At 43.7% G+C, this 12,435-nt stretch overlaps 1 protein-coding gene across 1 annotated transcript in view; it reads left to right on the forward strand.

The window, feature by feature from the left end:
- SMARCC1 (SWI/SNF related, matrix associated, actin dependent regulator of chromatin subfamily c member 1) overlaps nt 1-12,435 on the forward strand; it is a 122,472-nt gene that overhangs the window by 92,441 nt on the left and 17,596 nt on the right. Inside the window, exon 26 of the mRNA XM_018067112.1 lies at nt 10,034-10,295. Coding sequence (XP_017922601.1) covers nt 10,034-10,295 — 262 coding nt within the window. The remainder of the gene's footprint in view (nt 1-10,033; nt 10,296-12,435) is intronic.

A 12,435-nucleotide genomic window follows, 5' to 3' on the forward strand; every position in this document is an offset into this window, starting at 1 on the left:
TTGTGGGGGTGTACATTTCTGATATGCCCCAAACAGGACCAAGAGAATTACAGCAAAGGCCAAGAATAAGAAGAGAAGCCACAAGAAGCAAGAAGCATAGAAGCAAGGGAACATTTGATTATCTGAAGGAACTTTTTTTTTTTTTGAGAAACAGAGATGAAGTTCTCTGAAGAAGTTTTTTTGCATGAGTTGACCAGGAAAGGAATTGATGTCTTTTCTAAATAATGGCTAAGTTTGAGGATTTAGTAGTTAGGAATTTTTCGGGTTGTTTTGGCTTCTTTGTGAGCATGCCATATGCTGATTCTGTAAATGAGACAACCTTAAACCATTCCAGAATAGTTTTAATCTTAAGGATCTATTTGCCTCTGTTTAACTCTTTCTTTTTGGTCAGTCCAGGCAAGTCCTCTGGCAGATTCACGTTGACTAGGCTCGGACACGACTGAGCGACTTCACTTTCACACATTGGAGAAGGAAATGGCAACCCACTCCAGCGTTCTTGCCTGGAGAATCCCAGGGACAGGGGAGCCTGGTAGGCTGCCGTCTATGGGGTCGCACAGAGTCTGACACCACTGAGGCGACTTAGTAGCAGCAGCTCAGTAACTATCACAGTAGCCCATTTTCATTTTGTCCTAAGACTTGTTCTGCCTCTTACATTCTGGCCCCATGAGGAATAAGCTGCTTCGGTAACTACCCTGCCCACACCCTGTCCTCTCTTATCCCCAGTCCCGAAGCCCTGTTGGTATCTCTCACATCCCCTGCCCTCTCCTGTCCAGGAGCTGCTGGCCACCCTGTCCCCTCTGCGTCTCTGAGCACCAGCCATGCCGCCGCACACCAGATGCAGGCTTCCTTCATGGCTGTGTTCTCTTCCACCTGTGTGCACCTGCTTTTCCACCAGCAAGGTGTTTTTCCTGCTCCTTGCCAACCTCCTGGACCTGTGGGTGATGTGTCCTCCGTCTCTGCTGCTGTGGCAGCCTAACAGAGCACTAGCTGTATTGTAAATGCTAGTTCATGCACGTGACTCCCTTACCAGAGTGTATACTCTTCCTTGAGTGTCTCCGTTCACACACCACTGGCACATCAAGGGTGCTTGTGTAAGTGTCTGTCGAATGAGCGCGTCAGTGTCAGAAGCTGGGAAAGTGGAAAAGAAAGTTTAACTTTGGGGACTTGACTTTAGTTTAACAGGGAAGACAGAGACCAGGTGACAGTACTGTGTGTTCAGTTCCTATGGGAACATACCTGGAAGATGCGGAGAGGATGCTCGAGAAAACCTCCAAGAGGGGAGCTGGAACTTTGAAGAATGAGTGGTTGTGTTTATCACCCTGAAGCTGTCATGGGGCTCTTTTCTCAGCTTTAAAAATAAAAACACTTTATCTTCAGAGGGTGAGCCTGTGGATGCATCACTCTTAAACCCCCTAGTGGAAGACTGTGTCCCCTGGAATGGCAGAGCCCTTAGTCCCTCCTTGGTTCTCTCCACGGATTCTCAGACATCTAGGGGTAGTGTGTGATGGTTCTTAGCCCTTCCAAATTTTCCTTGTGCTCTGGAGTTTTAATAGTTACTTATCTCTAATTAACTGCTCTGTTTCTCTTATTTGAATCTTTTTTTAATGTTAAATTCTAATTGAGCTCATAAAACATTTTACAGAATAGTCTGAATAAAAAAGTACAACCAAAAACGTGGGTAAACATTCTGCTGAATCTTTTTCACCACACAAGGTTGCTCTTCTCAGATCCTTTGGTGATCAGCTTGTCTTTTGTAAATCAACATTTGGGGCAGGAAAGTTTATTGTGTAAGACAGTCCCTACCCCTAGGCACTGAATGTCAGTAACCTATCTGTATTAGTTACTGCTGTGTAAAAAATTACCCCAAAGCAGTGACTGAAGACAGTGCCTCACACACTTCTTAGGGGTTAGGAATCTGCGAGCAGCTTTTCTAAGTGCATCAGGCTCAGGGTCTCTGATTACGCTGCCCTCTTCGTAAGGCTCATCTGGGGCTGGTGGACACACCTCCAAGCTTGTTCACATGGCTGTGGGCAGGAGACTCTGGTCCCTTACTGCATGGGCTTCTCCATAGTGTTCCTCGTGAAGTGGCTTCCCTTCTTAGAGCCAGCGACTGGAAAGAGCAGCCAAAGTGGAAGCCACAGTATCTTTTATAACCTCAGTTTGTCAGTCACAGCCCTGTGCTTCTGCTGTATTCTCTCAGCCCCACAGCCCAGCCTTGATTCTGGCCTGGGGGTGCCGTAGGTTGGCAGGGCTCAGTGGGCAAGGCCTCAGTGTTAGGAAGCAGAGTCATAGGGGCCCGCTTGGAGGCTCTCTGTCATAACAGCCAGAACGTCCTCCAAACTGTAAAATGGCTCCCATTCATTCCATGCACAGTAAGACATGCTCTTTTTCTCCTGTTATCCTGTGGGCGAGCAAAGCCTTGGCTGTTTCCTGCTGATGATTTCCTGTCCTCCCAGGCCTGTTGTGAAGATTAAATGAGAGAACTATGGCATGTGCTTAGCACACTGCCTAGAACACAGAGTAAGTGTTCAATAAATATTTATATGCCCCCTTTATGAAAATCAGTTATCAAGAATTATAGATTAAATTGTTAATATTTATAAGCCTTTGCTTGCTTTATGAACATTTTAGAATCCAGCAGGGATGCTAGGTGAGAGCGTGAGGCTATTTCTGGTTAACTCTTCTCATAGACAAAGGTTCTAGAACTTGAACAGATCACACAGTTCATAAATGACAGAGCTGGGTCTCAAACATGTTAGTTCAGCTCTATGTTTTGATCTATTACTTCATAACTTGTAAGGAAATGAGCCATTCTTACCTCTTTTTCACCCGGAGACTGAGATATGCAGGGTTTTAACAAGCCCCTGTTGTGACTCTTGAAAGTTGAAATTGAGAAGAGCGGTCAGCTGAGCTGGGAGCAGCATGTTACAACCCGCGGCCTAGTGCTCTGGCCCCGGCTCTCAGTGCGCTGTCAGTCCGATCCTGCTCATCTCTGCCTACAGATCAGTAGCTTCAGGACATACTTTTTTGAATTAAACATTTGGTTTTGTTTATGTAGCAATAGGTTTCAAAAATCTTTTTTTAGACTTTCAGAATCAGGTATGATATTTCTTCTGATTACTTAAAAATCAGATGTTCTTTTGAGTCTTACTGAGAAATTAAGAGTAAGGCTGTTAACAACTCAGTATCTAGTGTAGATATTATGAATACAGCTATAATTAGAGCTCAGTAGTTTTGTTACAGCCCGTTCATAAAATACTGGTACAGGAGGAAGGTAGTTAGGGAATATACAGAGTTTGTCTGGGAACTGAGAAGATGAAAACTACTGACCCCAGTTTAGGTGAGGATGCTGAGCTGGCCCTGGGTTAGAAACTCAGAGTCTGCCCAACTCTGCAGCGCTCCATGCCAAACCGATGGCACACGTCACCCAAGGGAACAGGTGCCAGACATGGGCTGTGTTGCAGGTTGGAGAGAGCTGGAGGGCCTGGGCCCTACCTACAGCCTTCTTACTCGAATTAAAGGGGAGGAAATACGTGGAGGCCCATGAGGATCTGTGTCTTGATTTCTTTTATAGCCTCTGGATTTGATGCTCTCATTTGGCTAGGTATAGAAATCATGTACCTTCTGAAAAAGAGATATTGTAGGAAGCTGTGAGAAACCTTCAGGAAGTGAGAGAGTAGATGAGAGATTGACACAAAGATACCGCATGAGGTAAATGAGGCCTAGGGAGTTCAGCGGAGACTATAAAGTAAAAATTCATGTTGGCAACACAGATTGTCTGATCATAGTTGTTTCAGTCATGGCTTTCTCAGGCAAACATACCTTGTTTATTTCTATGAGATTTAGAAATTCTGCCATTTGAGAAAGTCAGGTCATCCGTTTGGCATGGAAGGCTGCACAGTTGGGCAGACTCTCTGAGTTTCTAACCCAGGGCCAGCTCAGCGTCCTCACCTTAACTGGGGTCAGTAGTTTTCATCTTGTCAGTTCCCAGACAAACTCTGTATATTCCCTAACTACCTATTTTTATTTCACCCGAGCTCTGCACACCTTGGCCAGAGAGCCTGCATCCCACTCCAGAAAGTACAGACTTTGGCCCTGGAGGTACCTGACACATTCCCATAAAGTACCTAAAAAATCTTACAGGAAGACTGTTGCTAGAGCAATATAGTACACCACACAGCCACGTATATTACCTTACAGGAAGGGAAGGAGTATGGGGAGAGATGCTGCAGTTAAAGGTACATTTTAAGTTTTAATGATGTCAGTAGTTAAGTTTGAAAGAATTGTGAGCTCGACTTTCAAGGTAGTTAAAATGTGGTTAAATAGTTGCCAACTTGAAAGGTCATCCATGAGCTAAAAGATGGGACAGTTTCAGGATTGCCTCCGATTGTCAAGGACATCTTTCTGGTAGAGGAAGGACTGATCTGAGCTGGTTATTTTTTTTTAAAATGGCCCAAATGCCAAACTGTGAAGAGGAAGGTGTGATTGCTAAGGAGACCAAGAGTCTCCTTAGACTACTTAGATCTACTGCCTAGATCTGGCAGTATGCATGGCATAGACAGTGGATTAAGTTCATTTGTTCATTTAGCAAATGTTTATTGAACACCTACTTTGTTCTAGGCATGTTATGTACTGTGGATACACTGGTGAATAAAACTGTTTGCCTTAGTAGACCTTAAATATTAATGAAGGATGCTAGGTGCCGTGTGCTGTGTATTTGTACGCATGTGTATTACTGTGTATGTATACATACCATTATGTTTCAGGATGGGTAGGTGAGACTGGGAGAGGCAAGGGAAGGGTTTGCGTATCAACTGATGTCATCTGAGTAGGCCTTGGCAAACTGACAATTGGGTGAATGTCTTTAAGGCCTAGAAACAGCCAGTATCAGAGACTCTTGAGGCTGAAGCGTGACTGACATGTTTGAAACTAAGGAGTAGGCGGGTGGGCAGGAGTTAGGAGGAGGGAACAGCATGAAGTCAGGGACAATGGTGCTCTAATCACAGAAGTCTCTTATGACAAATTAAGGAAAAATTAGCAAAAAAAGTTAATTTTATACTCCCGCAGAAGAATAGTTTCCTGTGTATTTGTATTGACAGTAGTTCATCTCTGTGCGTGTGTGTGTGCTAAGTCACTTCAGTTGTGTCCGGCTCTGTGACCCTAGAGTTGGACGCAGGACTGCAGTCCACCAGGCTCCTCTGTCCGTGGGGTTCTCCAGGCAAGAATACTGGAGTGGGTGGCCATGCCCTTCTCCAGGGTATCTTCCCAGCCCAGGGATCAAACCCAGATCTCCTGCGGCAACTGCATTGCAGGCGGTTTCTTCATACCTCTGAGCCACTGGGGTAGCCTCCTTTCATCTTTGTACTGCCTGTCATGTAATTGAATCTAATGGTAGACAGGCACTGTGACATTATGGATAGTTTTATCTGAGATTAAGAAAGCTATACTTAGAAGCGAGTTTACTTGAAAAGACACAGGGCTTCAGGCAGCAGGCACTTTACAAGGACTTTACAGGTGACCGGTCACAAAAATGATGTCAGCTCTGCTTTGGGATTTCCACCTCCAGAAGCAGGTGTGGAAGCAGAAAGATGCAGTTGAGTTGTTTTGTTTTTCCAGAGGTGTACAAAGGAATGATTATGCCCGCTTATTTCTTAAGTGGATTTCTGTTCATTGATATCAAACCTTTCAAAGGAAGGTGTGTTTGTTTACTTCGGTTCTGAGGCCAACTAGTCAGAGTCTTCAAGGCTCTGCCACTACCCTTGGCAGTGTAGATGGATTTTTGAGGCCGCCACTTTCTTTTACTGTTTCCCACCCTTCCTCCCTGTCCTATGCAAATGAAGTTGGGAGAGAAGCTCTGTGTGAACTTCAGCTGCAGTTGCAGCTGTGTGTGCGTTTGGGGTCTTGTTGTAGAAAAGTGCTCTGTTGTGTTCCGGTTCTGCTTGGATTTGCTGCTTTATACATACACAGCATCGGAATGAAGAGGGAGAGGAAGGCAGAGTATGAATGCTGTGGGGGTCGAGGATGTCTTCCGATCAGAGCCACAGGCAGCTTTGTGTGATATCGGGTTCCCTAGACCCATATTGGAGCCGCGAAAGAAAGTGAACAGATTCATTAGCTCCCTGTTTACAGGAGTAATCTATACTATTTGGCTTAGCCGTGGGGACTTATCTATAGTCTTTGATCATAGAAAAAGGAGAAAAGAAAGTCAGGTTATCTGAAGCATGTTACTTGGTCAGTTTTAGTGTTTTGTTTTGTGGTTACATAGATAATATGAATACATTAAAAAGTGACTTCAAATTTATTCCTAGGAATAATCACTTAATAATTTAGTGTCTTCCAGAACATTTTCAATGAGTAGATAATGTTTGTATGTGACCACAAAGTGTTTATATATATATATATATATAATTGATAGAAACATTATTATTGCAACTTGTTTCTTTTCTGGTCAGTGTATCTCAGACATAAATGTACATCAAAAATAATACATTAATGACTATCCTTATACAAACATACATACAGTTTTCTAGCACAGATGTCCACATATAGAATCGCTGGATTATTGGTTTTGTGAATTTCAAGTTTGCTGAGAACTATTGTACTCTCCTCAAAAATTCACAGTTCACATTCACATTTGATTGCCACAGAAGTGGCAGTTAGATTGCATAACAGTGGTGGTGCTAGTGGTATAGAACCCACCTGCCAGGGCAGGTTAGATGTAAGAGATGTTCGATCCCTGGGTTGGGAAGATCACCTGGAGGAGGGCACGGCAACCCACTCCAGTGTTCCTGCCTGGGGAATCCCATGAACAGGGGAGCCTGGCAGGCTACAGTTCATAGAGCCACGCAGAGTCGGACACAACTGAAGCAACTTTAGCATGCAGGCAGCAATAGTCAGTTACCTGTAACAAGAGGGATTTCTTTTGCATGGTGGGGCCAGTATGTGTCCATAAGCTCTGCTGCAGGCTCCCCAGAACAGAAGTGGTCCTCCTGGAGCCAGCTGGTAACCTGCCGTGAACATTGCTCTCACTTCACAGGAGCTGTTCGTTGCACATTTAATCTAAAGCTTAAATTGGGTTCTTCCCAGGTGTGTGTGTGTGTGTATTTAATCACATCCTTTTTAATTCTTCTAATTATCATTTAATTACTTTGTATGTTTTGAAGTGATAATTGAAGCTCATGAGAAAATAGTATAATTGAGGTCAGTTCATTTTAGACAAGGACTGGACTTCCCTGGTGGCTCAGATGGTAAAGCACCGTCTGCCTACTATGTGGGAGACCTGGGTTCAATCCCTGGGTTGGGAAGATCTCCTGGAGAAGGAAATGGCAACCCACTCCAGTATTCTTACCTGGAAAACCCCATGGATGGAGGAACCTGGCAGGCTACAGTCCGTGGCGTTGCAAAGAGTCAGATGCCTGAGCAACTTCACTAGACAAAGAAGGTGGGGCAGATTTTTCTCTTCAAGATTAATACTTTGATCCTAAGGTCAGCTCCTGAAGAAAGGCTAGTTTGATTTAAAGACAGACAAACAAACACGGAGATAGGTAAAATTTCCCTTCAGAGACACAAAATCTCCCTCCAGTAACAGTTCAGCTTTTTATAAAGCAGATCTTGACCTATATTCTAGAGTTCTTACATAACTGCAGGACTTCAGCCAAGCTGTCCAGAGCAATAGTGGCTCAAGAGGAACGTAGGTTGAGGTCCTTTTCTGGCAACCTCGTAAGTCTAACTTCAGGGTAGTGCTAAATTTCCTGGAAAGAACTGTTAGAAGAAAGCAAAACCTAGGACTTATGGTCAGAATCTTTAGATTTCTCTCTCTCTCTTTTTTTTTTTTTTTGATTTATCTTTTACCTCCCTTATCTCACTGATTAGTCATCTTGCAGAGCTGGACTTCCAGAGGATTCTCTGGCTGTTGAGAATTTTGTTCTCTTACAGCTCCCTTCCAATTCTGAAAAGAAGGGTATGTTACTGAGCCAGCTCCTGCCTCTTCGGTCACTGTTAGGAAGAGCCCCCACCAGCCTATTAGACCGTGGTAGCAGTAGCACCCTGTCTCCTCTCTCCTGATCACCCTCTACTGCTGCTAAGTCGCTGCAGTCGTGTCCGACTCTGCGCGGCCCCAGAGACGGCAGCCCACCAGGCTCCCCTGTCCCTGGGATTCTCCAGGCAAGAACACTGGAGTGGGTTGCCATGTCCTTCTCCAATGCATGAAAGTGAAAAGTGAAAGTGGAGTCGCTCAGTTGTGTCCGACCCTCAACCACCCCATGGACTGCAGCCTACCAGGCTCCTCCGTCCATGAGATTTTCCAAGCAAGAGTACTGGTGTGGGGTGCCATCGCCTTCTCCACCTGATCACCCTCAACCACTCACAGAATCCTTTTGTTTCAGATCTCCATCTCCCAATGGAGACTCTCTGCAAGCCAGCTAAACACACTCATGGTATAAGTGTTGCCATCTGTTCTCTCCCTTTCTTCTCCTCCTCACCTGGCCATGCTGGTTGGCTTCACGCTGTGTCCACGGCCTGTCTTCCCAAACCCAGTCCATCTGTGGATGTTCGCTCCTGGCTAACTCCTGACAGCCAGTGAAGCTTCTCACTAGGCTCCTTAGGGATTTCTCCCCAAGCTGCTCCCTGCTAAGAGCCCAGATTCGCAAGCAAATACCATGCATATTCTACCTAGATTTTGCTAATGATAGTATGTAATATTTATCTATAAAACTGACTGCTCCTGAAAGCCAAAACCTTACATTTCCTTAACTTGGAGTAGTGCTCTCCGGCAGCAATATAGTGAGCCATATATTTAATTTAAATTTTTCTAGTAGCCACATTAAAAAAAAAAAAAATCATAAAGATAGTTTGTTTAATGCAATATATGTATGTTATTCTTAACATGTAATCAGTATGAAAAGTTAATTTTTTTCAGATTTCAAAATTCATTGCAGATGTTACATTGATAGTACATCTCCTTTCAGATTAGCCACATTTCAAGTGCCCAAGAGCCATTGTGGCTGCTATAGATCAATGCCTCCCAGTGAATAAGATCTTGCTCTCGACAATGGTGGGGTAGAACATTATAGAGTAGAAATAGATCAAACCCTCCTTATGATCTTTATAATGCTTACTTCTAGAAACCTGAATTTTTATTTTTGTTCATGTTAAAGATGATTTTTCTCTGTCAGCTCTGGGTTTAAATTAATTTTGATGGCTTTTAAGGTGACCACCCATTCTGTGCTACTGTTTGGCATATGGTTTCTGAATTTTCTAGCACATATAATAACTTACTTCTCATGTATTTATAATAATGTATTTATTATTTATTTATAATAACTAACTTCTCTTATTTCTCTGTATTTTAATTTGGGTCCCAGAAAGATTATCTTGAATACTGAAATGCTTATTTTCTTCAGACCACGAGTCATGTAAATTTTTATTTAGACTTTGAAAATATGCTTTGAATGTGTCACCCAGTATAATTTTGGCTACTTGGAAGCTAAGATTTACAGTGGCAGTGCCAGAGTTCCATCGAGAAGATGTGTATCTTTTCAGCTAAGGCCACGTCCACTCGTGCAGAGGATTTAACTGTGATGTCACATTCGAAAATAGTAGCCAAAAAGGATCACTTTCAGAAGAGAGCACCTAAAATGGTTGGACTTGAAATACTAGTATCTTAAGGAACTATCAAGAGAACAAGAGATGCTTGTGTCACCTGAGAGACTAAGGTGGTCATGGAAGCTATTTTTTAAATATCTGAGGGCCTGCCAACAAAGGGATTACCAGTGCGCTGAGTACAGTTGCCCCACATGGGGTGAAAGTTCCAAGGAAAGGCAAATCTTACACTTAACATAGAGAAAAGCTTGACTTCAGTGCTACTCAAGAAGCAGTGCCTTTTCTCTGACTGTGGTGGTTGCAGGAGAGGAGGTGACTATGTAACGGTGATGAGGTTTGGGGAACTTCGGCACCGTGTAGATGTCCTGTGTTGGCATTCAATCCTGAGAGCCTCTCCTGGTGTCATTTCTCTTCGCCTTTCTTTTCCTAACAGTTAGAACAACAGAGGCAGCAGTTGCTTACGGAGCGCCAGAACTTCCACATGGAGCAGCTGAAATACGCTGAGTTGCGAGCCCGACAGCAAATGGAACAGCAGCAGCATGGGCCGAACCCTCAACAGGCACACCAGCACTCAGGAGGACCCGGCCTGGCGCCGCTGGGAGCAGCAGGACATCCCGGCATGATGCCTCATCAGCAGCCCCCTCCCTACCCTCTGATGCACCACCAGATGCCGCCGCCTCATCCACCCCAGCCAGGTGAGAGGAAGCTGCTCACAGATGTGGCTGGGCTCATCCCTGTGCTCGGAGCATGAGAGGGGCAGACCTCACTGTTGGGGATTTCTGACTGAGACTGGGCAGCATGTCCATCGTCATCCAGGACGTGGTAGACAAGTGAATCTGGCTTTGTAGCCATCAGCACATGAAGCCTGCTGGGTTCTCTTTCCAGGGTCCTCTTGGCATGATGCCTTTTTCTTGGATAGGTTGCCAGTATATCCCAAAAGTTCCTTAAAAATTCATCCTTGGATTGTCTACGCTATTTTTTTAATTGACATTTCAAAGTACAGTGATCTCTTACGATGCATTTTCAGTGATCATCACCTTTGTGCCATTCTTAGCTTTTTGTCGTAGAAGTCTTCCGTAGGTGAAAGTAGAATAGTGTAATAAGCCCCCAAATACCTATGACACAGCTTCACTTCATGTGCTAAAGAAATCTAGATCTTGCGCCTGTGGCTGTGCCCGATTGTGCATTCAAGGTGCATGGTGTCATTTCACATGGCCTTCTCCCCTCTTTCCTCCTCCCACACATCTCCCAAAAATAAACCACAGGATGGCGCTGGATATTTTCACAGGTTTAGGGTCACTTTGGGGATGCAGACATTTTTCCTGTGGTGTCCGTTCTCTCTTGGTGACATTCAGGTTTGCCAGTGGTTTTGGTGTTCCTAAGTTCCCCATTAAATGACTCACTTAAGATTTCACCTGCCAATGAGAATTGCTTCCTAGATCAGTTATTTCATCAGGTGTTGCAAAATGTGAGATTTCTGAATTAATTGTCCTTTCTGCCTTTATTTATTTATATTCATTGATTTGTTAGCAGTGATTCTTTTGTTACAAAAGCTTTTATTCACCAGTCATTTTATTACCCTGAAAATCAGTCCTTGCAAGAAAGCCTAGATAAATGCTTCATTCTTTCCCTTTATTTATCAGTCATCTGAATAATGAGTCCTCCCTCCTCCCCCAAGCCACCCCTCCACTCCCCCACAAAGAGTCTCCAAAAGTGACCAATAAGGATTTTTCTGTTGCGTGTGTATGCTTTTAGTATTTTGAATTTGTATATCCTGTATTTTTATGTGTTTCAGTGTTATGGACCTTACTCATTTTCATTCTGAAATTGTCCCATCTTTTAGTTCATGGGTGCCCTTCAAGTTGGCAGCTTTTTACCACCTTGAAAGTCGAGCTCATAATTCTTTCAAACTTAACTACTGACATCATTAAAACTTAAAATGTACCTTTAACTACATCTCTCCCCATATTCCTTCCCTTCCTGTAAGGTAATATGTGTGGCTGTGTGGTGTACTATATTGCTCTAGCAACAGTCTTCCTGTAAGATTTTTTAGGTACTTTATGGGAATGTGTTAGGTGCCTCCAGGGCCAAAGTCTGTACTTTCTAGGGTGGGATGCAGGCTCTCTGGCCAAGGCGTGCAGAGCTCAGGTGAAATAGAAATAGAAAGATCCTTGGAAGCCTGAGAAGATTCTCATTGTTACTAATGTCGGTTGACCTGACTTCTCAAATGGCAGAATTTCTAAATCTCATAGAAATAAACAAGGTATGTTTGCCTGGGAAAGCCATGACTGAAACAACTACGATCTGACAGTTTATGTTACCAACATGAATTTTTACTTTACAGCCCCAAACATGTTTAGCCATTAGTTTTTATTGGCTTGACTCAAAAATGGGGCTTTCTCTCTCGCTCTTTCTCTCTCTTTCACACACGCACGCATGCACACGCACACACACACACTCTGCACTTGTGGAGTTTACTACCACTATTAGACTGGCTGCTTGATCTGTATGACGTTTGTGGAGATCGTTTCAGAAGTCTGCCAGGCTCATGACACGGGATTGCTTTACTTCTCAGTCCTTCTGTCTGTCTGCTTGAGTGGGTCTTAAAATCTAATTTTCTAACATGTTAAAAGCTATCAATGCTTAACAGAATGATGATCCCAAAGTGATTTTTTTTCAAAAACAGTTATTTTAAATTTTTCTTTAAACTCTTGGGATAAATGTTTAAGAAGAGGTTTGCTGTGGCATTTGTTCTTAATGGTGTTGAAGCATCACCATCCGCAGTAACTATTCACAGAATTTCTCAGGAAGTTCTCCACCATCTGCATTTAGGAA

Source organism: Capra hircus, chromosome 22 (genome assembly GCF_001704415.2).
Source record: "Capra hircus breed San Clemente chromosome 22, ASM170441v1, whole genome shotgun sequence".
Lineage (NCBI taxonomy): Eukaryota > Metazoa > Chordata > Mammalia > Artiodactyla > Bovidae > Capra > Capra hircus.